At 39.1% G+C, this 26,796-nt stretch overlaps 3 protein-coding genes across 6 annotated transcripts in view; 1 reads left to right on the top strand and 2 right to left on the bottom strand.

Annotated features, from left to right (window-relative positions):
• Positions 1–4,043, bottom strand: part of cars1 (cysteinyl-tRNA synthetase 1) — a 13,722-nt gene extending 9,679 nt beyond the window's left edge. Inside the window, exons 1-2 of one of the 3 annotated variants that reach the window (XM_023401683.2) lie at positions 3,906–4,001; positions 1,396–1,623 (exon numbers count right to left, since the gene is read on the bottom strand). In XM_023401683.2, the coding sequence (XP_023257451.1) occupies positions 1,396–1,623; positions 3,906–3,927 (250 nt within the window). In that variant the 5' untranslated portion in view covers positions 3,928–4,001. Of the gene's footprint in view, positions 1–1,395; positions 1,627–3,905 lie in introns of all 3 variants that reach the window. The other 2 variants (XM_023401682.2, XM_023401684.2) reach the window with 2 other exon arrangements.
• A 14-nt stretch (positions 4,044–4,057) lies between these two features.
• Positions 4,058–12,953, top strand: pex16 (peroxisomal biogenesis factor 16). The gene is made up of 11 exons (XM_023401687.2): positions 4,058–4,331; positions 5,015–5,050; positions 5,259–5,335; positions 6,043–6,176; positions 6,593–6,693; positions 7,847–7,927; positions 9,170–9,322; positions 10,199–10,271; positions 11,079–11,198; positions 11,356–11,420; positions 12,460–12,953. The coding sequence occupies exons 1-11, from the start codon at positions 4,199–4,201 to the stop codon at positions 12,516–12,518; spliced, it is 1,032 nt and encodes a 343-aa protein (XP_023257455.1). The 5' UTR covers positions 4,058–4,198; the 3' UTR covers positions 12,519–12,953.
• A 329-nt stretch (positions 12,954–13,282) lies between these two features.
• Positions 13,283–25,577, bottom strand: arfgap2 (ADP-ribosylation factor GTPase activating protein 2). 2 transcript variants are annotated; one of them, XM_023401685.2, is made up of 17 exons: positions 25,452–25,577; positions 23,594–23,712; positions 22,884–22,956; positions 22,635–22,766; positions 21,789–21,869; positions 21,081–21,186; positions 20,209–20,265; positions 19,225–19,269; positions 18,352–18,404; positions 17,544–17,680; positions 17,249–17,380; positions 16,890–17,018; positions 16,634–16,786; positions 16,406–16,532; positions 16,145–16,232; positions 15,369–15,493; positions 13,283–14,986 (listed from the first exon to the last, which is right to left on the bottom strand). In XM_023401685.2, exons 1-17 carry the CDS (start codon positions 25,521–25,523, stop codon positions 14,966–14,968), a joined length of 1,650 nt encoding a protein of 549 aa, XP_023257453.1. In that variant the 5' UTR covers positions 25,524–25,577; the 3' UTR covers positions 13,283–14,965. The 2 variants fall into 2 exon arrangements, with proteins under 2 accessions (XP_023257453.1, XP_023257454.1); XM_023401686.2 differs by lacking the exon at positions 19,225–19,269.
• Positions 25,578–26,796: the final 1,219 nt, after the last annotated feature.

Raw genomic sequence — 26,796 nt, 5'->3', positions numbered from 1 at the left:
TCGAAAAATAAATATAATTTAACCCAGAGGCAGATTATATCTAGTAGGCTTGGCCCGATGTTCAATAATATCAAATACCAAGATATTTCCCTCCATGTGTGATATTTCTCATAATATCAAAAAAATATATATATTTTTGTTTGCAGTTTAGCACAGTCTGCCCTGCTGCTGAGTCTGACCCTTATTTCACTGCTATGCATACTAGACATTGTACCTTGGCATGTCACAAATAAAACTTAACGGAAGCATCGTTTATAGTTGAAATACAATAATATACTGAGGAAGTCAATTATCAAAAAGCATCAAGATACAGTGGTGTTATCAATTTGTTTGAACCTGAACCGGTCTGAAGATAAGGCTTTAGAGTTAATCTTGACATCACTGTGCAGAAAACAGCTGAACAAAAGCATTCAACTTGTCCTCTGAGGTTTTACACAACTGAATTTTGAATGGATGTTTTTATTTATCCCAAAGCTATGGATTCAAACTTCCTCTTCTCCAAAGTAAACGATCAGTTAACAGGAGAAAAATAAATATCTCCAAGTCTGTTTACATTTTCCCAGTTCAACTGGGATAGGACGAGCGTAACCTTTATCATTATGCTTATTTGTGTAGCTTTGATTTCTAGTCTAAACAAATATTTATCTCAAAGTGTGAGAAATGAGCAAGCTCTGAGTTAGTTGTGCTAGTTCACACTCAGACTGGTCAGGAATAGTCAGACAACAGAGAAGTGAGGGGTCATCTTATTCTCAGAGGAATGCAGCTTTAAGTGCTCATTTCAGGAATATACACTTTAAAGCCAGGAGACAATGAGCACACAGCATGCACATACACCCAGCGGGGACAGCACATGGTATGGCAACACATGCAGTGCAACCCTGCTAGAAACAATGTCTAATTTCCTGCAAATGGCTCACTTCTGTGTGTTTTTGTGTGTCTGATAGCCCATGTCAACTTCAGGTATTCTTAGGTAAGGTGTCTCTTTAAAGCAACAAGTCTGTGACTGCAGAGCAGTTTGTCACAGCTGCTGTCGTTTTGTTTAAACAGCGATTAACAAACTGTCCTCAGCGCTCAGCTAACGGAAACACACACACACACACACACACACACACACACACACACACACACACCCACCCACCCACACACACACACACAAAACACTGCTGTGACTAAAAAGAAAAGTGAAAGCTAAAACTGAATTCTTTCAAATGCCTGCAGAAGAGTTTTGGGTTCATGCAAGTCAGTGTTTGCAGAGGGGCAGGTTAGAGCTGCTTTCACTTTTATAAGCCAGAGTTTTTCCTGCCTTAGTGACCTCAGAAAGCCTCGACGTCCAGGCTGATGGGTATGGCAACACGACCACGTCTAGCCTGTTCATGCCTTCAACTGTCTACTCACTGCTGCTCTCAGAGTTGAGGTCCAGCTGCAGGGATGCTATGTGTCTGTACCAGCGCAGAGCGTGCACATGTTGTGGATCTGGGGGCCTGTGGAGGAGCTTAAAGGCTTTCTGGTCGGCCTGGGAGGGGCTGAACCCCGCCAGGTAGCTGCGTGAGGTTAGGTAGTCATTCAGGGCCACAGCCAGCGCGGCTTCCTCATTTATCTGTAGCAAGAAGCCATACTCAAAGGCTGCTGAAACAAGAGGGCAAATGTTCGCAAAGAATTACCGACTAGGCTGCAACAGCCAGAGAAAACACTAGCAACAGCACCACTAGTTTACACTGGACAGTGGGATAACCAGAAACCACAAGATCAACCTCACAGACAAGGACTAAGGTATTTAGCAGCAAGTGAGCAAATGTTCAACTCAAATTATGTTAAAAAAACAAGTAAAAACTAAACTGAAATGCTGCAGATTCTTTAACATAAACTCATGAAAAGTAACAGACAGGCACAAAACATTATTTTACCTTTGTAATGTCTGGATACATAAACTTTCTGCTGTATATTTACAGATGACGATTTGTGTGACCTGGGCTGATCTAATACTGCACTCAGGCGCGAGTACAAGGAGTTAACCCAGTACAGATGTCGGATGTTGCAACTAGTGTCTGACGACAGAAATAACATTTTAAAGGGTGTTTCATCCAAATTGGCCAACACTGTCTCTGGCCATGGTGCTGGATGTACGGTATCTGATACAAATGTTAGTCTGCACATACACAGCTCAGTGTAGGGCTTGGACATGGACATGGACATTGCTGGGGGAAATGATTTTGAATGTGATTTGAAATACAAACAGATAAACAAATGAAAAAACACTAAGAATAAAAAAGAAAAGTAATGAACAAAGCTCCAAAATCCTGAACTATGTTGATCCTATGTCAATCAGTTCAGCCCGTCCAATAATGCCCCTCTGAATTTTCCAACAACACACACTAAGAGTGAAACCAAATAAGTCAAAAAGAAACTTAAATGTGTTTTCTCCATGTATGAGTAATCAAACACTAAGACAAAAAGTGAAACAAAGTCAAAAATAAACCAACTCAAACAAACACACAGTGTAACTGCAAGTGATGATAAGTGAAGTGACAGGTGGAAGAAGGAGATGAAAGAAAAAAAAAAAAAAGGAGGTGGCACAACTTTGACTTAATGGTCGTGAACGCGCCAAAATTGCAAGTGTGGCTCATGGGCATGCATACATCTTTTAAAGCATGTGAGTCATCAACACAAAATGTGGAAACAAGATTCAAAATTCAAACCAGTGAAATTAAGGTGAAGTGTCTTAGTAATAGAAACTATAAAAATTGAGTTACACACATTACATAGACTGAGATGACTCAATTATTTAGGCTCAGTGGTTTAATGAATTACCTGTAAATAAAACCTTCATTAGAAAGTATTAGGTGATATGGTATTTTATAGTGAGCATGGAAAAAGTTAAACTGGGTTTCTTTTCAAAGGTGTTTAAATAATAATAATAATAATAATAATAATAATAAAAATAAATATTATTATTATAACAATGCTACTACTACTACTACTACTACTAATAATAATAATAATAATAATAATAATAATAATAATAATAATAATGATAATAATTTAAAGAATGTCTGTGCTTGACCACTAAACTTTATATAGACATAAGCAAAACAAAGTCAAAGTGTCAAACAGAAACTAAAAGCATCTTCCTGGATGATGCAACTAAGCAAAACTGATAATAAAAACGAATTAAAATTAAATTATTACAGCGTAAAAAGAAACAATCAAACAACATCCAATTTAAATAGTAGATCATCAAAAGAACAATGTGGATGCGCAGATGTGAGGAGAACCATTGTAACCTGGTCGAGATGATGCAATTAGTTAAGTTGCATCAGTTTAGGAGGAATAATGTAAACGGAATGCATGTATTATATTGTCTTTATTTTAGGCTGCAGTGTTTTATTATCATGACACTACATAGAATGAGCAAACTGGGAATACTGTTAAATGATTTTAACTAATTTCATCAGATTTTTAAAAAGGAGCAGGACAGATTGCCACACATTTTCCTTTAAAAAGAAACAAAAAACCTAACTCTATTCAAAAGTCTTAACCAGTTACAATACCTGACATGTTTGTTTCTTAATAACATACTTCCAAATGAAATGCGTCTGCAGAATTCAAGTGCGTTTCCTTTGCACTGAGAGAAGATGTTGAGTCTTAATTGTTGGCCTGTCTCTGCCGATACATTTCGCTCACATAACTATCATCTTAAATAGCAGATTTTTAAAGGGGGTTCTGCATGTCATTCGCTGACAGGGTTACCTTTAGCTAAGCGGCTCTTCTGCAGGCTTTCTGTAGGCTAACAAAGCTACTGATAGCTCACCAGCTCTGACAGTTCGTAAAAACACGTTAAATCGTGCTGTCACAGGCTTTTCAACTAAAGAGTGTATAAAGAGGAAAATAAATAATATTTACTGTACCTGGCTCTCCTGAGGTCGACATTGCCACAGTGCTTGATGGTTGGGTGCTGATGCAACAATAACGTGTCCGGAAGAAGAACCCGTGTGTTAAATGCTAACAGTAGGAACAGGAACCAATGTGTTTGAACTAGAGAGCGGGGGGGACACGAATGACTGTCGGCCCATCTTTACGGAAGTTTGTTTAGTTTGAAAAAAACACTTGAATAAGGAAACCAGGATTTAAACTAACAAAGTCTGACTACAGCTGCTAAATGAGAAGTTTATTTGTCAGTGTTCAGTAAGTAAAAGCTGAAATGTCTCACATTAAAGAGTCCGTCGACAAACTGACCCGTGTTTATGAGCGGTACATCGAGTACGTGAGAAGGAACCCAGCTGCTACAGCACAGCTGGAAAGCACCGTGAGGACACTGTCATACCTGATCGCAGGTCAGTCAAAGTGATGTTAATGATACAGAACAAAATGTTAGTCATCTTAGAGGCCGTGTAAAAGCTCAGCCTCAGTCCTATCTGCGTGTCACTGAGGTTCACTTTACTCCAGACCAGAGATGAGCTTTATTTTTACGGTCTGCAAAAGTTTGCAAAAAATGACATGTTGATTTTTGAAGTGAAGAGTAGCTCAACCCCTCCTGCAAACACGATTATTAAAATGAGCCTTTAGTTCAAATAAGTAATTCATGCACTCTACCTTTTATTTCATGCTCATTAACTGGATCATCTTCAGTCAGTACTTAGTGACCCCCCCCCCGTGGCAGATATCACAGGTTGCAGACACTTTGTGCAGCAGCTCAGAGTCTTCCTGTTCCTGACAGATGAATTTTCAGCCTCTCCCTGTAGATCACTTCAGGTTCAGAGATATTTTAGTCTGCTCACACAGCTGGTTTAAAATCCACACACAGGCAGAAGAAGAACGGCTATTTTTTGTGTTTCCCTTCAGGGATCGGATTCAATTCTGTTCACTTAAAATCAACTGAATTTAATTTGCCCAGGTGTGTCTAAACGTTTGCATACAACTGTAAGATAAACGTGACACTTTGTTTATGCTGCATAGAACTAGTTTGATGTTTTCAGCACATAATAAATTATAACATCTTGTGACATTTATTTTGCAGGGCGATTTGCAGACTCCCATGAAATATCTGAACTTGGTAAGTAGTTTTATTCTATTATTTACACAACATACACATTACATACCCTGTTAGATAATAATAACACATCACCACAGTTACATTAGTTTATCTACGGAAATAACATAATTATTGTTTATTATATCTGTACAGTGTTGGTTCTGTTTCAGGGTTTCTGTGCCGTTCAAACTGAATAAACTTCCTCTTCATGGCTTTGTGTTTTTTACAGTTTACTCTGCCTCCAATCTCCTGGTGCTTTTCAATGACAGCATTCTGCGCAAAGGGCTGAGATGTTCCCTCCCTGTGGTGAGCTCGTCCTGAAGGTTTTACTTTCATCTCAGATTTAATTCACAGAGAGATGAATGTTTGCTGCATCAGTGTCTCTGAGGAGACACAAACTAAATGGAGTTTATACAGACCAGAGGTTTCAGACCGGTCTGGATTAGACCAGAAGGAGCTGCATCAGGAATTTTACCTGTTGTCATTTCTGTTTTTTGCTGTCATGTAAATCAGACCTTGCAGAGTTGGTTGCTTCTTCTTATTTAAAGAAATCTAAATTAAAGACAAAAGCACTGCTGCAATTTGAGTAAAAGCTGAAAATGTTTTCTCTGTGTTAAGCAGAGGTATCTCTGGCTAGCTGACCTGGTGGCTCAGGGGGTGACAAAGGGTGAGGGGTCAGATATCGATGCCCTCAATTTTGTTTTCTGTTTGTGTTTGGATTATGACTTTGGTTAATACTCTCTTAAGAAAGTACTCCAACTCCTTCTCTTTATTGTCTTTTAAATATAATTTTAAATGGATAAAATTGCCTGTTTTGCCCGTGAAGCTACACTCAATGAACCACAATGACAAAGTTAGCAATGTTGCAAATTTACTTCAACTCAGAAACTCAAGAATGTCAATTATATCTGTTTAAAATGAAATCTTCGACACAGTAAAGTGTCAAAACAGTGAAGAGGTCTGAATACTTTCAATGCTCACCGTTGTTCCCGCCTGGTGTTTGGTGTGTTCAGTCTCTCTCTCAGCAGAGGCTCCTGACCTGGCTGTCTGTGCTGGAGTACGTGGAGGTTTTCCTGGAGATAGGAGCCTGTAAGCTGTGGGGTGAAGTCGGCCGCTGGCTGGTGATCGGACTCATTCAGATTTTTAAGTACGGTTTAAATCTCGTGTGAAATAGCCAGTTAAACATGTACAATACAGCCTCACTAAAGCTGTTGTGACTTATTAGGAGCAAATCCCTGCAGCAGGTTCAACTTCTGGCAGAAAGACTGAAACCAGAAAAATGGAGGTTGTTACAACCATGGTTTTGAAATAACACATTCAACAGTCACATGAGGGACATGAGGTTTGGCCACATAGTGCTCTATTATTAGTAAATCTTTAATACATAACAGCAAGTGTGCACATTTTGTGATATTATTTATGGGTAAAGTGTATCATGTGTATGTGGTTTACTTCAGACTTTAGAAGCGACTCCAGATGTTGCCGTATTTAGGATACTGTCTGTGACATTCCCTCTGTACTGTCCTTCCTCTGACCATATTTTGTTCTTATGTTCATCCACAGGACAGTTTTTCGCATCGTGCTTCTCTTGTGGTATAAATCTGGTATCCAGACTTCGCCTCCCATAATCCCCCTCGACAGAGGTGCAGAACTTGGCATTGAAGGTCAGTTTTCATCCCCTTCTCACTGGCTGTTTGATCACTTCCTTTTAGAAGTGTAAAATGTTTGTCTTTGAAAGTCGAGGAGGTTACAGTAGGACTGTGTCCACAATTCAAATTCTTCACACATCCATATGTTAGCATTGTCTCTGTGAGCATGTGCCAGCCGACACTAGCATTTAGCACATAGCGCCATCCTCACAGGGCCGTTAACATGGCTGCAGACCCAGTTGTCACTTCTCACTACATCTAAAATTAGCTTTACATGTGAAAATTCACAATTCACCTCAGGTAACAACCTGCTCAGTTAATTAATGCTGCATTTAGTATTTTAATAATGAATCAAATGGCTATTAATGACTGTTTATTTACATCAAGTCAACTTTATTTCTAGAACACATTTAAACACAGCTCGAAATGACCGAAGTGCTGAACAAAGGACATCAAAATAATAGAATATTAATTTAATAAAAAAAGAGAAGTAAGTAAAACAAATGTATAAAATAAGGAAAATTATACAAAAAATACTGTATACAGAAACATATAAATATACTGACCAAAACAATGAACAACAAGGAGCAATATGTATTATATTTAATGTGAAAAGACTAAATTCTAAATTAATCTTTTCACACACACAGATTTATCACTGACTCTGTTCTCCTCAGCTCTGTTGAGCCTCTCTTAGCTCATTGTTTTGGTTTTACAGCTCATTTACTGTTTTCAGTCTCACTGCTCTCATCAGCTTCGTTTCAAATTGCAACAGGCAGTGAAAACCCAACTCTACATTTCCTGCTCGGCAGCAAACAGCAGACAGACACAGTCAGAGAGCAGCTGGTGAACATAGTGGAGCATTTAGCAGCTAAAGAGCCAGATATTTCCCTCAGGTGCTGGTGGAGACCAAAAACAGAGCTAAAATAGAGGGAAGACTGGACACAAATATGGTTCCAATGAATGATATAGTTTCAGCTCACTGTGTAAATGTGCAAGTGTTTGTTAAGAAGTTGATCATGTCAACTTTAGGAGGTGGTGATGTTGTATGTGTGTGTGTGTGTGTGTGTGTGTGTGTGTGTGTGTGTGTGTGTGTGTGTGTGTGTGTGTGTGTGTGTGTGTGTGTGTGTGTAATGAGTGTATTGTGTTTCCCCCCTCTCCTCCACAGATGATGGTAATGGAGAGGAGCAAGATGACACGTGCTTTGTGGGCCAGAGGTCAGGACGAGTCATCAGGCCACTGGGCAGTGGTAAGCCTTTAAAAAGCTTTCTCATTTTCGTAGGTGATTACAGCTGGAATTTAATATCCTTTCAAGTTTCACATAACAGGAAAATGTAAAAGTAATTTGAGCTCATTAAGCACCTGTGTGACGGAAACATGGTGTGATCTGAACGCGTAAAAATCTGGTTACTTTAACAAAAGCTCTTCCAAGAAATGTCATCTGCCAAATGAGTAAATATAAATTTAAAAGCCTGTTTACCAGAAACACATAAAGACGACAGCCAGGTTGCATGTGTGCAGCTTTGAAGGCGTTTATGACATCTACACTCCTGCACCAGCTTCTTAAATGTCACTGCTGTGGCTTTTTACTTCATCTCTTCCTCAACTTTCACGCATTCAAATAAAAACAGGGACGAAGCAGTTTTTGGAGTTTTGACCTCTTTAAATGAATGAATCGGCCGCTCAGACTGTGAAGAATGTCAAACTTCTGGACTGTTTAGTGACTTTTTCATTCTCTGCTAAAGGCAAAACGTGGCTGATTTAAAGTTTTGACCTAACTTTGGACCACACGACTGGTCTGTAAAACTGTGAGCAAATGAAAAAGGCATCAAAAACCTCTTTTACAAGAATACATACTACTAGTACTCAAGATAAAATACATAAAATACTTAAAATTCAAAACCAACGTGTGAGATTCTTGCATCAAATGAAGAAAGGTCCATAACTGATTAAAATGACCACGATTACGTTTAGGAGTCACTGCAAACTTCAACGAGATAACTTGAAAAATGTGGTGATGTTTTTAGACAAATAAGTATGGTATTTATTCCATGTCTGTTCAATGGCCAAAAAATATTTGTGAACATTTAATAATTCATGATGGACTGCAAGTCTCTGTGGTATTTTTTTGTCGTTTTAATTTAAAAAACATGCACAGCATCGAGGGGAAACTTTATGAAAAGGGGGGGGGGGGTACTGACACTTCACACAGACTTCCACTTATGCAACACTTATGCGCTGTCAATCAGATCTGATCAAACTCACTGTTAAGCAAACTTTGATTGTCACGAATATTTAATCCGACAAAGAAATATTTCAAATCAGGCTTTGTAGGGCTTTAATTTTGTAGTATGGACAGGAAGTGATTATGAGCTCTCTGCTGTGAATGAATAACGATCCCAAATTTTAAATCATCAGTTGTTGTTGATTTATTTGTTTATGTTGCTGTCAGTTATATACAGTGTCATATTCGCCCCCCTCCCTGTGGCAGGTCTGTCCCTGCAGGCCCGGCTGTGGGGGGCACCAGGTCAGAGGAAGAGGAGAAACAGCAGCTTGAGGGAGAAGCTCCACAGCAAACCAACACACCTGGGGCTCCAGCAGACCATCGCTGAGTCTGTGTACATCAGTCGGCCTCTCGTACACTGTATCCTTCAGTTCATAGACATCCGGTCCCTCCAGTTCATGAATGATATTAAACTAGAGCTCAAATACAAAGAAGATGGCTCTGCCAATGCTGCACAACCCTGTAAAGATTAGTAGAAAATGTTAGAAATGTTTCATCTTTATCTGGTTTTCTTGTTTTTTCTGTCAAAGCAGGTGCAATTATTCATGAAAGAATAGATCAGATGTACAAAATATCACATAATATAATGTTAGAATATAATTTTACACACTCTGTCACTTGTTCTTGGCCAGTGGCCTGAAGTAGATCATCTTGGCTTTTATTTTGAAATATTTACCTCTGAAATGGAACAAAAAGGAATTTGCAAACACCAGAAATTGACTTTTTCCTCCAATTTGATGTTTTTGATGAGCTTGTCTTGCATTAATGACTCTGACCACTAGATGGCAAACTGCTTCAAGCTGGAGCTGTTTCTGTAGAGGAGGAAGACGTCTGTAAAAATGAATCCTCACTGTGTGAAACATGAGCAGTGAGAATGAATGACTCACGAGAAATAGATTCTCTTGTTCACTTCACAACAATACAATCTTGTTATTACTTCTAAACCACAACACAGTTGTTTAACCCAGAAAAAATGCGTCATGGCTTTTGTTTATGAAGTCGTACAATTACACAGAAACATTTAAAATCATAAAAACATAACTACAAATTACGACTCATACAAAGTCTGAAGTGACCAAAGATTTCTTTTGAAGACAAAGTGAAGAAAGAAAACAAAGTTGTTATATTCCTTGAAATTCTTGTTGGGCTGTAGCTGTATACGGGGGTCCAGTCCAGTACAGGACCCCCGTATATAGAGTCGTAGTATACAACAGTTTTCCTGAAAGCTAACTGCAGTACTCTGCCTCGCTGTGTGTGGAAAACAGTCCTGGAAGCCGTGGCTCGTCTCCGGAGTCCTTGAACTTTCCAGGTGAGAATGCTCCTCCTTCACCGTATCATGTCCTCAGTTACATTGGAAACACCGTGCCCGCTCTTTCTCTAAACGGCAGAAACTAAAGAAGACAAATTATGATTTATCAACCACATTAGAAATTAACTGTAGACGGGCAAAACTGTGAGTACATGTTTATTTTTTAAATTCAAAGATGTTTTCACATCGTATTTGTAAAATATTCAGATTTATCTAAATCCAGAGTAATAATGAATAAATAGATTTTTCTCATGAGGCTGTTTACTCTTCATGCAAATATTTTCCTCCATGTTTTTGGTTGTTGTTTATTGTCTCCAGTCTCTTTTTCGATTTTCTGAAAAGAATCTGAGAGTTGCATGACTCATTGTTTTCATATGTGTCTTTGTGGAACTGAGACAGTTTTGATTCATGTCCAGTGGAACAAGTAAAAAAATGTAAAGTATTTATAAGTCATCAGTCCGGTTTTATGGAAATACTTTACGTCACTCTGTGGTCATAAATGACAGGCCAACTTTTCAAGAACTTCAAAGTGATCCATCCAAGACTTCATTCAGCACAAAAAAACAGTCTGCAGATGAAAGGCTGTGTGGTTTGTCTGAAGGCATTTACCTGAGGCAAAAATTCAGTTCTTCTGAGTTGTTCAGGATCCTGTTTGTTTTGTCTGTCAGACTTGACGAGTGGAGGCTGATTTATGAAAATGTGAGCAGAGATAAGCTACTACAAAATCCGTCATTATAGTCCGTTTAGCAGTTTGACGAAATGAGTCGTGAATATTTTACTTCAGTTATTTGTCCTTCCTCCCTCCAGCTTCGCTGTGCTCAATGAAACCAAATTTCAGAATCGATGGGAGAGAGCAGAGATGAGGAGGAGAACCTTTCTTCTGCTGTATTACCTTCTGCGCTCACCCTTCTATGACAAATACTCTGAGTAAGTGTCTGTGAATGTCTAACACAGAGCCCAAGGTGATGTGCTGAATATGAGTATTGGGTATTTTTTTTAAATGGCTGCAAAGGGACAATTGTTGGTTCTTTGTTGGTTCTTAAATCGTGGTTTAATGGTCGTGATCATGTTTCTTCCTCTGCAGGGAAAAGATTCTCTTCCTGCTCAGAGTCCTGGCTGATCATGTTCCAGGAATAGGACTTATTGCACGTAAGCACTCATGTCTCCATATATGAGCCGTTTAAAGCCTGACAAAGTATTTTAGTATAATTCAGTCAGGATTTATACGTCAGAAGACAAGTTCATCTGCTTCATCAGGAGTTGGAAACATGGACAAACAACGATTTTGATTTAAACATTGTTAAATCCTGTTTGGTGTGAGGAGGTATGTGACGTCACCTTAGCCCCGCCCACTTCAAACCAGCGAGAAGAACATAGATAAAAAAAAAAAAAAAGTAGTTTGGCAGGAAATTGTTTGTTGTTTTAAAACGCAAAAAATTAAAAAATTAAATTTTATACAGCAGCCACACAGTTTAATTATGAGATGTCACAGTGAGGTCAAATTGAGTTTGATGACATATCAGTAATTTTTAGTAATTATTATAATGGTTTCCTGAGGCATTTCCAGAAACTATTATATAATTTGTTATTTGAAGTATAAGTTATTACTATTAATAACTTTATTCCCTATATATGTTGAATTGTATATTTACCTGTAGACAAACAACCACATTGTTTACACTTGTCTGCTGTGTAGTGTGCTGTGTGAAAGGGTTTTTGTGATTCCAGGCATTAACACTAAACATATATTCAGAGAATAAAGGCGACTCTCTGGAGCTGTGACAGACAGAAATGCAGACCAGTTCCTCCGCTCAGCACAGAACAGGGAAAAATGCAATAAAGCAATAAATCACACCGTTATTGAGTCAGAGGGGACGTCCAGGTAGATGTTGAATAGTCTGTATGAAGGTAAATGTTTTCTCCAAGTAACACTGTGTCAAATAAAACACTACAAAGGTGTAAAATGTGGAACTTTTAGTACATTTTAGTTAATAATAGAATTATGGTCCAAATATAAGTAACAACAAGGCAGTAAGAGTGAATGATGGGTAATGTGTGTATAAACAGGAATAATTCTGTTTTCGTGTCAATACACTGAATACTGTCAGTGTATATTTGTATCTGCTGCCCCATCAGCTCATAACACATTAGTGCAGGGTTTGATTGTGCTGCCTCTCTGTCTGTTCAGGCCCTCTGATGGATTACCTTCCCACCTGGCAGAAGATCTACTTTTACAACTGGGGATAAAACCTGCTGGATGTGTCTGGATCTTTGATGGGGGGGGGGTGACAACGAGGAAGGAACTGTTACTGGGCTGTCACTGCGGGTCCAGGCCACAGAGACATCTGCTGTAACTCCCTAACAATCAGATACAATGATGTGGAGATGGTTACCACTCCGGACTGACAGCAAGCACCTTCAGAAACATTTCTTGATTCAGAAGGTTGTTTCAGAGATTAAACCGACATGATTATCCTGACATTATTTTAAACAATCAAAACTTTATTTGGGCCTGTAGGATCTTTTTTTTTACTGACACTACAAAGAACTGTTTTGACCAATGCTAAAGAAAATGTTTGCCTTATGAACTTAATGATTTATGCAGTTGTCTGTACAGTGAAGTGTGTGCGCTTGCATTTACAGTTTGTAAGATTTGTGGCTAAATGTTTTTTTTTTTGGTGAGCAATGTGGTCTTATTTTGTCGTCTCTCTCCATTCCTGCCTAAAGCCCCTGCAGTGGTTGATCAGACAGAAGTGTGCAGACTTCTTTGTTGAGAGTTGTTTCAGTGTCAGCAGAAAGCTGAAGGGGAGAGGTCGTCCAGAGTGACTTAAAACTGAGCAACAACTGAGAAGCACGTAAAGTCTTTCACCAGCAGGCCCCGGGTTTGAATTAAATTTTCATGCATTAAGAAGTGAGCTACTGAAAACCAGTGGAAGCAGATTAAAGTTAACATAATGACAAGTGGTTGAAGTCTGTGTGGTAGTGCCAGAGTCAAAGACGTGAACGCAGCAGAGGTTTTCGATCTTTATTAACATATTGAATAGGTTTCTTTTTGTAGCCTACAAATAAATAGTCCAATGTTTCATCCTTTCAGTCCACATGGTTGTTACTATTTGGAGAGTTTATCACGGTTGGGACATACACAGGCATGGCCACGCTAGGAAAAATATGACACCCTGGTCTTTCAAACAAAATTACGAACCGGAATCCAGACCTCATCTGCACGGACAATCCTTTCAATAACGTGTTGAATGTCAAGTCTGCCGGGAACAAAGTGACAGTACTGAGGGTTTGAGACGAGCTTCATCACTAGCAGGAAACTGATGGACAGGGTGTGACCATGTTAAATAAGACTGGTTCTATCACAGAGGTTCACACTAGATGCATTTTGTTGGATTCACTTGCATGCTCCCTGGCCGGTGTTAGAGAAATACTGAAAGGCTTCTTTGTCCCGAAGACACATCATTTTGTCTGAAGATCATCATCATCATCATCATCATCATCATCATCATCATCAGTTAGAGGCACAACCCTTATGCTGTTCTACACCTTGAATGTCAGGAATATTTTTCATTGGCCAAAATGTCTGAAAAGATAAACATGTAAACTGCAAGACACCAGCCTTCCAAAAATAAAAGGTTCAACTGTTGAGAGAGAAAAAGGCAGTGCCAACAAAACGTCTTGTTTTTTCAGAGCTGAGGTACACAGAGGCAGACTTCAGATTCAACTGGCAGAAACATGAAAGAAACAGTTGTAAAGTGGAGATGCATAGTCAAAAGTGTCACTGTTTTATGAGCTGGGACTTAGCATGTTCTATCTGTCTGTATCAATACCCTCTTATCTGTTTTAATTTCATGCCCCCTTAATCCCTCCAATTCCAATGCACAACACTTTGCTGGGATATGAGCCAAACCAGAGGTATCGCACCCTGTACCCCCAATAGATAGAAAATAAATAACCACAGCAGCTTGGACATCATGTATCTGATGCTCCAGTGTTTCAGAGTATATACTTCCACCCAGAGAGAAGTGCGTGGGTCCAAGCTCACAAATTGTCTGAAGTTGTCAAGACAGTTGTCTGTCAATGCTTTATGTAAATAAAAAAACCTAACCTGTGGACAAACTCTACTGTGAGCGAGCAGCAGTGAATCAAACACCGAATGCAAAACACCGTGGATTCTTTTTCAAATTAACGCTAAAATTTGAAAATATATACTGCACCTTTTTTTTAATATCACAATAAAACAAAATAAAAGACATAAGCATGAATTTGATAATATGAATCAAAAACAACACTTTGATTTATGCAGGAGGAATAAAATATAGTAGAATTAACTCTGACGCCATTTTTTGAAAATCTAAGACCAAAAAATTGTCGACAGTAAATTACAACAAAACTCTTGGTTTAGAAAAGACTACACCCTTCGATGGTTTCCTTTATGAAAATAAAACTCAAGAGTCTGCTAATGAGGATGAGAGAAGAAAATACAGTCTCACTCCTGTAAAATTGTCTCTAAAAGAGGGACGGGCGAGAAGGACGATTTCTTTTCCCCCATGCAATCCTCTCTGCTCCCCGTCTCTCCCTCGTCCCATCTCTTCCGCCCAAATGCACGTGTCAGTCAGGAGGCTGGTTGGCTCTACGCAGACGTTAGTTAGTGTGTGTTCCCACAGGCTGCTGCTCGTCGTCAGGGCCGATCAGTAGGAGCCATAACGATCCTGAGACAACATACAGAAAAACATTAGAATAAATACACAAAAATTAACAAACATATAACGTTCCAACAATGTCGAACATCTGAGCTTGGGATGATGTTGGATGTTTTCCATTCAGCCGATTATGCTTCCTCAGGTGGTTTCCCTGAAAACGTTTCTACAAATAGACTAGATAAGATGTTTTGTGTCATGAGTAGTTGCCATTTCCTCTAAATGAAGCTGGACTGTGTGAACTGGTAAATATAGTCTCTCTGTTCTCATCTCTCTCTCTCTCACATCCCCACTGAAAAGAGCTGATGTGAGTTGGAGACGCAGCTGAGGGAAGCAAGGAGCCACAGAGAACAAACAGGAAACACACTGTGACTGACTCGACTTGATGTCTCACCTGGATCGTGTTCATGACACCGTTAGCGAGGACAGCCATCTTGCCTGCTACAGTCTTCACTCCCTGTTTGAACTGTGCGATGTCGGGGCCGGAGGGGAGCACACTGTCAAAGCCTGATGCCCTCCCTGAGAGCAGCAGAGCAATTAGTACAAAAATATCCTACATTCACACACATTTAAATGAACGGCTTACATAACACTTCGGTTTCACCTGTGTTTCTGCCGCACACAAACTATCTAATAAAAAAATGGGGAATCAGTGATAAACATTCATTTAGAGAGACAGAAGATAAGAGTAAGACGGTCAGAATGAAGATATCCTGTATTTCTCTTATTGTCAAATAAGAGAAATACAGAAAAAATAAATTTCTTTAAAAGCACAAAACCAACACTGTCAAGTTACTGTGTGTGTGTCACAGCCTGATGTATCTGACTCCTGCTCCACTGTTAAAAAACTATTAAAACACACAATTGTGATGTTCCTCAATCACCATAAACACACACAAACTGTAGTTTTCTTTGACTCAGTAAAAACTTAGGTGAGCAGCTGTTTTAGGGAATTACTGATACTATAAAAAAAAATCAAATAATATATTTGTGAGCCGTTTTAAAATAATTTACAGCTGAATCGAACACACAGGGACTAACCGTGTTCTTTTGTCACTTAAAAAAACACAATAACTTATTATCTTAATTATCCTTTAAGCCAAGCTTGCTGCTACTTTTACTCCCGTTTTCTTTTCATTTCTACATCCCACACAAATAAACAGGTCTTACCTTTATGGTCAGTGCCATCCCCAAACAGATCAGCTGAACTGATGGAGGTGCTCCCGGACATGCTCTCCAGTCTTGTCTTCGCATCGTACTGAGAGAAGAGGAAACAGAAGTTAAAATCAAGGTAATAACAGTACATAGTTAAACAAATAAAGTGTTCCATCATTTGTTTTACATACACAGCTGTCAATATTTTGACGTTGAGATTGACGTAGTAGTAGTTTGGTTCATGTTTTAAACAGAAGTGAAGATGAGGTTTCTCACCTCGGCGCTGCTCTCCCGACCAAAGAACATGTCAGAAGAGATCGCCTTTGCGTTGGCAAACTTCTGCCTGGCCTCGCTCGACTCTGACACTGGAGCCGATACCTCGGCTTTTCTTCTGCTGGGAAGTCTGGATTAAACACAAGACCACACATCACAGCTGCATCATGTACAGTAGACACAACTGTTGAGACAAGACGTTTGTGTCTACATGAACATCTGTGTAGATACCTCTCTCCAATTGGCTGAATACTAGAGATGGTGACCTCCTCTTTGGGGTCCTCTTTTTCCAGAGCCCAGGAGGTGGTGAAGGAGGCACTTCCTCCATCAGTGTCCCACCGGGACCCAAAACTATCTCCAACTGTAAATGGGTTGTCCTTATACCTGAAACAATGACCACAATGGATTTAGTTAAAGCAAATTAACTAATTGAAACTGACAGATAAGAATAAATAAGTGGGTGTTTTTTGAGGAGTGTCATCTGTACTTCGGGGGTCCAGAGGTGAAGCCCGGCTCATCAAACATGTCCAGTTTGGAGCGAGAGGAGGACTTTGCTCCAACAGGGGTTTCCTGCTCGATCACCTGCATCTCTGACATCACTGAGTGAGACACGGCGCTGAAACAGGAAACACACACACATTTGGAGAATATAAAAAAAACAAGCAGCTTTTGTGATGTGATATCACTCAAGCATCAACCTCACAGCACAAATCTAAACAATCCCGTACTAAGAAACTATTACTGTTCCTGATAATAAAACTTTGGTCCTCTATACGACAGTGTTTTATTCAGAGTTAAAGAGACAACTCGTCCCCACACACTGATCTCAGCATGCTGTGACGTTACCTCCTGTTTCCAAAGCCCATGCCCAGCCTCTCGGCCTGCTCCCTCTTCTTGCCTTCCATGGTCTGAAGCTTCTTTTCCTCCATCTTCCTGTCGATCTCCAGCTCTTTGTAAGCCAAACGCATCGAGGCCACACTGCAAACACCGAAACGAGCGACGTCAAATCACATGTGGACAAACATGAAGACGTATCACACTTTTTCTCGTACCAAAAGAGTGCGTTTTATTTCTTAATTTGAAAAGCTTAGAATGAAATGGTTTACATGAACTCAATTAACAGAAATAAAACGATCCTCACATGGATTCCTCGGCTTGTTTCTTTGCCTCAGCAGCCTGCTCCTCTCTCAGCTTCTCAGCCACCTGCGCCTGTTTCTCCACCTCAGAGAAACTCTTACTGCTCACCTTCTGGGCACCGAGGCCTTTCTTTGCACCGAGCTGCATCAACGAGGGAAAATGTGGCACACAGATTAGTTCCAGGTCACAGTCAGAGTTACATATCAACAATGTGTTTTGCTTGCAATGTTTTATTGACTGTGATGTTTGAGCTTCACTGTGCAGAATGACACATGCGCACAGTCTGTGTTCACCTTAAATCTGAGTTTAACGTGTAAATATGATTTTATTGCATCACAACTACTTTGTATACAAGTATATATATTAATATATGATATGATATATAATATACAATTTGAAAAGATCACACACAAACAACTGACTTCACAGTGAAATAGGATCGTGTGTCACGCTCATATTCATAGAGTCTGGATTTTTCAATGAGCGAGGAAGAGTTTATCACATGGCATCTGAACGTTTTTTTTGTGGAAAACAATATTAAATAACAAGTATTATTCAAAGCAGATTGTTTTTGAATGTCTTTAAATATATGTTAGGCGGGGATCCTTAAGATGTGGACCAAACTGGTGAAGTTATATCTTTGTACTTTAATGGCCTCATGCTGTCTCTCTTGTTCCATGTGAGCCAAGTTACCATCATGTACTGTATGGCAGCTCTCAAAACACAAGGTGAAAATATACATGTTTCCTTGCCACTGTCGCCAAGTGCTTGCTTATGGTGAGAATTGCAAATAACCCTAACCCTTGACTCACCCCTTTTTTGGCAGCCATGGGCTTCTTCTTTCCAATTATGGAAGGTTTCACATCTGTAAACACAAGTGGAAATCTGTTAAAAAAAAAAAATCTTCAAGATATTTTTAATGATATGAAATCAAAGCAAGAAAAGAAACAAAAAAAAACCCACACCAGCTCAAGAAAACAAGCTAATATTGATAAAAGCTCCCACAGCACAGAGTGGGGTTTTCACTGTTAATTCCCAAACTGCGACTCATTACAGAAACACAAAGCGTGACACTCTGTTAAGGAAGCCGATGCAAAGGTACAGTATTTCAAACTGATCTTTTGATCCTCAGTTTCCCCAAAAAAAAACACAGCTGAACCAAACATCTTCTGCATCACAAGATGAAAACATTCCCGTTCTCACAACACCACTGTCTGTTAGTCAGTATGTCTGTGAGAAAATTAACAGAGAAGGACAGGAACTAAAATTACAGACTCTTCAGGAGACATCTATTGTGACAAATACTATCAATAGAATCAGTCCTTTGACACCATTTGTCAATGAGATGCCACAGTGTCGACTTGTTTCAAAATTCTCATCCACACACTGATTACCTGCAGGTACGTGAGACAGCGTGACAGTGACTGTTCTCATTTTGCTCAAGTTTTATGGCTGAGAAAACACTGAACTTTGCCTCATGAGAGAGAAAATCGTTCGACAGCAGGAGCCTACAAGAAAATTGCACACAACAATCTCAATCTCTGCAAAGTGAGCCACTTCCAGTGCGTGATAAGCAGAGGATGGAGAAGGGGAGGCAGCTGCGCAGATGTCAATCAAGCAACACAACCATGCGTCTCAGGCATAAACCAGCCGGCGCAAACAGCAGCTATGCTCACACCAGTCACCTTTGGGTGTCCATTCTTCCTGTGATGACAAACGCATGTTCTCCTCTACAGGACAAGACAAACCAGTCACCACAACCACAATCCAAATCCATAATCCAAACCTTGCTCTTTATCAACAAAGTTTGAGCTCAGACTATATGAACACACAGACTGCTGCTTGGACAGTTTGTCACTGATGCTGTTGTTCAGTGTCCGGGTTCTTGATGATCACAAGACATCCCCTCAGACTCTGTGAAATTTGACATTTATAGATTAGTCATTTACTATTAATTGATTTGCCTCAAAGCTGTTTCTCTCTGATTTGTCTTTTTTGAATCCTCCACTGTGTTTGTGGTTTTCCTATTTATACATTTTTATCATGTTTTGTGTGGCGCAATGTATTGCATCTTTTTGTATTATTATTAAAGTTGTGTTATTATAATTAACTGAGAGGATAATCAGTAAAAGAATCAATAACTTAAATAATCATTAGTTGCAGCTCAACGTACTCCATACCTTTTCTGAGCATCTTGGAAATAAAAAGGTAAGATTCATGTTCACAGGTATAAAGAGACACAAATGGTTTTTGTTGTTAATTGTGTCCAATAGCTGCTATTTTGTTTAATTACGACCCTGCACCTGCAAAGAAATCACAGATGTATGTGACTGACCAAAACTGCAGTGCAACAACCACTACTCCATAATCTGCAGTCACTGTGCTGACTGTGTAGAAAAGAAAGTAAAATTGTTTGTACAGATAAGCACAAAGAGAAAGATCCAGAGATAGACAGAGAGAGAGATAGAGAGATAGGAGAGAGAGAGAGAGAGAGACAGAGAGAGAGAGAGAGAGATGAGGCTGCAGAGTCTGAGTCTGAAACTGAGGCAAGTATGTACCACTGAATGAGAGCAAGTGTCAGACGTGAGAGGGGAATTACAGATGACAGCGGTGACGTCACGAAAGAGCAGGACAGTGCTCGTGTCATTAATCAGAGCGAACAGACTCACCAATGGAAGCTTTGGGTGATGTGCTCAGACCATCAATGCTCGGTCCTTCCTCTGGCTCTAGAGAAAAAAAATCAAGCATTTGTAATAATAATAAAACAAAAGATTTTCAATTTTCATTCCACAGTTTGTTGGACTGTCTAAATTGTGTAATCTCCAGCTGATGCTGTATGATGTGCAGCAAAATCTCCCTCATTCAAAGCCTGAACCGGTGAAGCCAATTCAATTCACTGAAATTTGAAAGTGGCACCCCAGTGACTTAGTATAACTATGTGTTCACACAAAAAGCTGCCACAGTAACAGCTGCTGTTCATTGTGAAAGAGACCTGGCTTTAGAGCCCTGCAGGCCCCCGCTGAGCATGACAGAGTCAAAAAGCCCCCAGCTACACTACAAGGGAAAGTTAGGGCCACTTAACTTTATGACTTAACTTTATGACACAATACAAGTCAGGAGAGAGTCAACTGCCATCATCTTGATTCCAGCAGAAACAGAAACACAGAGTTGTTTATGACTTCATTACAGAAAGGAACCTCAACAAAATAGCAGCAGCCAGAGCAGAATATGTAAATCTAATGCTCAACAAAAAATCACTTCCAGAACTACAGATTTATGAGAGGCCAGATACTGACATCTCCTCAATCCCACATTTCCAATGTTGCAACCAACAGCATCCTGACATCAGGCTCTCTCTGCCTACTCAACACTCATGTCCAGCAACACAGACTATCTGTTAAAAATATGTAGTCCCTCAGCCGAGGCCAACGTAACCCTGATGACATCACTATGACATCATCAGGGTCCTTTTCTGAGACTTTAGAAAGCTTTTCATAATGAGTGAAACACATTTGGTAACAGATGGGTTTGTTTTACTAACGGTTGTCATCCTGGCCTTTGGGTGCTGTGTCCGTCAGCTGTGGGGTGACAGTGGCTCCATTCTGCTCTTGCTCAGAGGATGGCGCCATGCTCCAGTCGTTAGCAGGCTGGGAAACAAATTAAATGGGTATTTGTACTTTCAATTAAGTGAAAAGAAATTCATGAAACAGCATCCTTTTTATCACATTATTATTTTTGTTATTGTATTTTTTTATATTACCGTTTAGATTTTTCAAAACCATTTTCAGGCTGCATTATTATATAGTTCATTCATATTTTTCTTATCTCAACTTTAAAATATGTTTTTTTATATTTATGTTGTTGTTAAATGTCATTATTGATACTAATTTAGATCCCAGTGTAGTTTATAACTTCAAACTTATTGTTAAATTCGTCATTAGTGTCACATTTTTGGAAAGTGTCCAGCGCAGTCATATCTTGGTCACAGTTGTTTAATAATCAAATTAAAAAGATATTTATAAAAATGTTGTTTGTGTTATATTTTAATATATTTTACCTCAAAAAACTGTACAGCATCAGTCTAAAAAAAATCCAGTATCCAATAGGTTCTTGTGGAAATAATAGAAAAATGAAAATATTCCTGTACTGATAATGACATATTCCCTTCCCTGACATGTAGCAAACATTTTCTATCACGGACCTACGTACTGAAGATGGTCGCAGGCTGTGATTTTGCAGAAAAACCAACCTGCGTATGTTCGGCAAAAAAGTCTGTCTCTTTCTTCTGAGGGGCTGTGGTAGCGCCTCCTCCAGAAGAGTCAATCCATAGCTGCAATGAGGAGAGGAAGAGTGTTTAGTTTCACTTAGAGACATGAACTTCAATGACTAATAGTCACACAGGAAGTTTAAAATTCTGACTTTTACTTTTTCGGTATATTGCCAGTGATGTGATCATCATATACTGTCATTAGCACACACCCTGTGGACTCTGAACTAGTTCTGCTAATGTGGCTCAGACTCTGATAATCACTATTATGTAATATGTCAGTGATCCACAGGGCACCAGGCAATTTCAGTTATTATCACTGAGTGAGTTGTACCTGTGGGGTGTAAAATTAAAATCAAAACTCAGTCACTTAATCAGACTGCGTGTAGCTGTTAGCTAACAGCGACAGGAGCTGGACCAGAGATCAGATCAGTGAAGCAAACTAAGAAACACAAAAAAATGACATAATAGATGTAAATATTTCACTTGATTTGAAACATCTTGGATCATAAAAGTTACAAACTTTTAACACTAACAATTAATGTGCTGACATGGTATTTTTTAAGATTATTTCAGCCTTTTTTGTTTTATTTGAGAGGCAGGACTGGTACAGAACAGCCCAAATATCGTAATGTACAATATTATTGCCTACCTGGAAGCATATGATAAACAAAATAAGTAACCAGCATTGGAGCTTTACCAACAAAGCCTGGGATACAGCCTGTCTACTCCTGAGTCCTGTGCCATAAAGAAATGATCTCTCTGTTGTGACATGGGCTACAAGATATGATTAATTTCCAGAACTGTTTCCACTTCATTTATACTCACATCTGTGCCAAATTTGGACAACGCAGCATTTGCTTGTTGCCGAATCTTCTCCCTGTACATCTGGGCTGCACGACTATTGTACTTGGCATTGGTGTCATTTGTAGAGCAGCCATGCTGGCGGAAGAATGCCGTCTTCAGGTAGGAGGAGAAAAGGAGTTTCTTAACTACAGGTAATAACACTTCCTGGAACATGGGTCATTCACATTTAAGATCCTAAGTGATTTTACTTAGGGGCTCGGTCCGACTTACCGCATTGGCATTGCCTCCCACCTGCATACATCTAAGCTGAAACCAGTTCCAGTTGGAGTCTAACTCAGTGGATCTGAGGGAAAAAGGGAAGAATATGGAAAGTCAGCCCTCCAGTATGACAGGTGCACATGATCATGGCACTGCAGGTCAGTCAGTTTAAACCCAGTCAGAGCTATTTTGTACAATGTGTTGTCTGAACATCCACACTGGAAGGTGGGAGTGAGAAGTTGAGGGAAACAACGATAGTGCTGCACTTGTTTTTTACAAATGACAAATGCCATCATTAGTTGTGTAACAAAAGAAAAACCGAGCTGAGAGAGAAGTGCAGACCCTGGCTCCTTTTCTCACTTCCACACAGCTGGCCAATCACTGTCTGAAGTGTGTGTCAATGTTGGATCTTTTATTTCGCAATGGAGGGGGTTGCTGAAGCTACCTGACCATCCAACAAGCGGTTTGGACAGACTATAAAGTCAGCTTAAGTGTCCATTGATAACTCAGTCATTCACAAACTGTGGTTGAAAGACAAAACTACATTCTTCTGACCAGTGAAGGCAGCACAGACATCTTCACTGTACCCAGCAATTAAAGTGACAAGCATTCTTTTCTGAGAGACTACTCAACTGTTGACTAGCATTGTTAGAGAAGTTTTTGTTAGAGAATTGTTAGAGTTGATTTTATCTGTTGACAGCTTTGTTCATTGTTGAGTCTACCTGATGAAGCTGAGATGCACTCCCAGTGAGCGGTGGATGCCAGAGCAGTCAATGCATAAGAACACACCATAGGGAATACTCGCCCAGCTGGGGTTTTTTGCTGCGCAGTCAAAACATACCTGCAAAGAACAAAACATTTGAAAACTAGAAGGGCACTCAGAGAGTGCAGACCTCCACCAAGCCTAATGTCAAACAACATACACCAGAAAAAATTCAAAATCATAGTTAGTTTTCTGGATCTGTTTCAAAATTTAATGTGTTCATGTCCTATCCCTCCACCAAGTTTGGTGCAAATTGGTTCACTACTTTTTGCAGTCCTGCTGACAAATAAACAGAAAACATAATCTCCTTGGCAGAGTTAACTATTTTTACATTTACATTTTTAATGACATCTATAAGCAACACAACCAGTGTTTAAAATGCAGGAACCTGGCCAGGAACCTTTGTTGCATATCTCAACTGGAGCACTATTGATTTTTTATTGCATAACAGAATTACAAAATACATAGCTGACAGTCACAAGTCAGTCTTAGATGACTTTTCACAATCTGAGCAACACAAAACACCATTTATCCTTTATTTAGATAATAAATAACTCCATAAAACAACCAAAAAAGAGAGAAGCCTACTGAAGATCAATAGAGGAAGGTTACCTACTCTGTTCTGTAGGACAGACATAACAGCAAAACGCTAAACCTCCATCGCTATATTATAATTAATGTAAATCAAAAAGAAAATCATCAAGTACCAACCTACATCAGGGTAACTACAAATGCACCATAGAGTCTCACAGACAATACACCCACTAATAGTTAGTTTATAAAGATATTTTAGTGACTATTTTCTTTTTGTCAGTTTCCACTATAAAAAGCCCAAAAAATCAGAAAACGAGAGTACTTCACTGGCCAAATCAATAAGAACCGGAGGAACCTTTAAATAGCAGTCATGTAATGGGACAAAGACTAAAGGCCACACAACTTAAACTTCACAAAGATAAATGGACAAGTGAAGGACAAGTGACGCTTCTCCAATGTAAGGATCGTTGTAAACTGAATAACTTTAGGTTTTGGCTGTTGGTCAGGCAAAAAAGTCATTTAAAGTTGTCGCTTTTGACTAATTTTCCTGATTTTAGCTAGGTAATAGATTAAACATCGATCAGGAAATGAACTGGGAGATTAACAGATAATGAAAAATAACCATTAATTGCAACCCTAATGTTGACAGGTGAGGGATCCTGTACATCATTGAGGGTTTGCTTTTTTTCTTTAAGGCCTCAGGTAAAGATTTAATGGTGAAAACAGAGACTGCCAGTCTAATGCGCATAGTGTCAAACCACGGACCCTGGCGCGATACAGTGTAAAAAATAATTTAACATACATATTCGTTTAAGCCACCTCACACCATATTATATTAATCACTGTACAACTGATGCCAAGGCTCTGACAGGCAAGAAACAATCCTGCCAAATATCATCTTAACATTAACGACAAATGCCTGAAAACTACAAATGTTTACATTAACGTTACAAGTGCCATGTTTTTGATATAGCTGACGTTTTTTCTAACTAGTCAATCAATTCTTCTGTCGTTTCTGAAGCCTAGCGAATCTTAACCAACTGCTTAGCCACCTCGGCGAAAACAAATCGTATACGTGGCCTTTATGTTTGACTGCTTTACCGGCAGGCTAGCAGCGTTAGCTCCCGTTAGCTTTCCGACCGTGTAGCCGGGCCTAACTAGATAACAGTTAGCCAGCGAGCTAACCGCTTTTTACAGGACAGATCGAAATAATCGACGAGCTGCCAATAAAGAACAGGCTTAAAGGATGATACACCGACAGAGGCGGCGTCTTATTCTGTTACCTTGTTTGTCGGAATAGATCTTAATCTTTTGAAAATGGTGAGGATTTCAGTCTTATTTGGTTCCGTAGCCATCTTGTCCCTCTGACAATTTCCACAAACTGACGTAACTACGGATCCTCGTGTGCCCAAAATCTGACGAAAGCGAAAATCATTAATGACAGTTGCCGTTGAACCTTAAACCCCTTTAACACGTTATTCGTTCACCCGAAATAATTGGTTCACAGCCTATAGAACATTTACCATGTTTCCAAAATAATTTTTTTCTATTTTTACTCCTTGCACACCTGGTCTGACCATTTTCAAAGCTCAACCAATTAGCATTAGGCCCTTAATTGGATGAAATGGAAAGATTAGTTAGGTCCAATCAAAAGGCTAAGGCTAATAAGAAATCTCATTATGAATTACTATGGGCTAAATTTTCTAAACTCCTCTATTCCCAATGGGAATTTAAAGTCAATTTACAGTGGCCCCGAGGACTCAGTACATTTATGTACTCAATACATCAATACATATTAGGAAGACACATGGATATAGGTAAAACACCAGCAAATTAAGTAGGTATCTTCACAACCAAAAATAGAAAATACACCAAAATACAACTTGTTTCACCTCTTTCCTCTTTTTTCTTTTGGATTTTTTGTATTTGGTGGTATTTTCTCATTTTGCAGCATTATTTCTAAATACTGAGCACGTGTTGTCAAATTGCTGAAGTTGTTTTTTTTATTTGCTTGTGTTTTATCTGTTTGCATGTGTTTTTGTAAATTGCAGTGTGTTGAACTGTCAGAGCCAATGTATAAATTGGATTGAACCATTTTTGAATTAATCATCCATCTCTATATTCTATCTAGCCTAACCTTGGTGGTGTAATTTTTTCCCCTAATGTGTAATTATAATATTAACAAAATCCCAGTTGTCTGCCTTTCATCTCGAAAAATCATTTCTCACCTCTTGCACATTTTATATAGAATAATAAATGCAATAGATGCAGATATTGTTTCAACACAAATCTATTTTTCTCTAAATTGATGCTTACAAAACTTACAAATGTGATCAAACAGTATATTGGCTTGATTGTTGTCCTTTGTAATTTGCCCACTGAAATGGTTTTCTTTTTGTAAATAAGTTGGTCTTATGGGTTTGTTGTCTAGAAGAAGAGATCAGACAAGTTTTGCTTTACTAATTTAGATCTCATACCAAAAAAATTCCCTATTGTCCTCCGACATGTAACCTGTTTTCATCACTGATTGTAACCTGAAATTTCAGTTCCGTGCAGATCTGGTTAGACCTGTTGAATGAATTTCAAAGGAACTACCAATTGTGACACTGGAACTGACTGAGCAAGCTT

This window comes from Seriola lalandi, unplaced genomic scaffold (genome assembly GCF_002814215.2).
Source record: "Seriola lalandi dorsalis isolate HSWRI2012SDOR001 ecotype SW California unplaced genomic scaffold, Sedor1 jcf7180002053712, whole genome shotgun sequence".
Taxonomy (NCBI): Eukaryota; Metazoa; Chordata; class Actinopteri; order Carangiformes; family Carangidae; genus Seriola; species Seriola lalandi.
Note: the sequence above shows the minus strand (reverse complement) of the source record. Positions and strands in the feature narration are given on the sequence as shown.

What these genes read in the sequence shown, in the direction of transcription:
- pex16 (XM_023401687.2), top strand. Translation starts at nt 4,199, where the DNA reads ATGTCTCACATTAAAGAGTCCGTCGACAAACTGACCCGTGTTTATGAG. An exon ending in TGAGATGTTCCCTCCCTGTG is followed by an intron (nt 5,336 to 6,042) that starts GTGAGCTCGTCC and finishes TGGTGTGTTCAG; the next exon opens with TCTCTCTCTCAGCAGAGGCT. An exon ending in GGAGTCCTTGAACTTTCCAG is followed by an intron (nt 10,272 to 11,078) that starts GTGAGAATGCTC and finishes TCCTCCCTCCAG; the next exon opens with CTTCGCTGTGCTCAATGAAA.
- arfgap2 (XM_023401685.2), bottom strand. Translation starts at nt 25,523, where the DNA reads ATGGCTACGGAACCAAATAAGACTGAAATCCTCACCATTTTCAAAAGA. An exon ending in GTCGGGAGAGCAGCGCCGAG is followed by an intron (nt 16,233 to 16,405) that starts GTGAGAAACCTC and finishes CTCTTCTCTCAG; the next exon opens with TACGATGCGAAGACAAGACT. An exon ending in GGATGGCACTGACCATAAAG is followed by an intron (nt 15,494 to 16,144) that starts GTAAGACCTGTT and finishes TGCTGCTCTCAG; the next exon opens with GGAGGGCATCAGGCTTTGAC.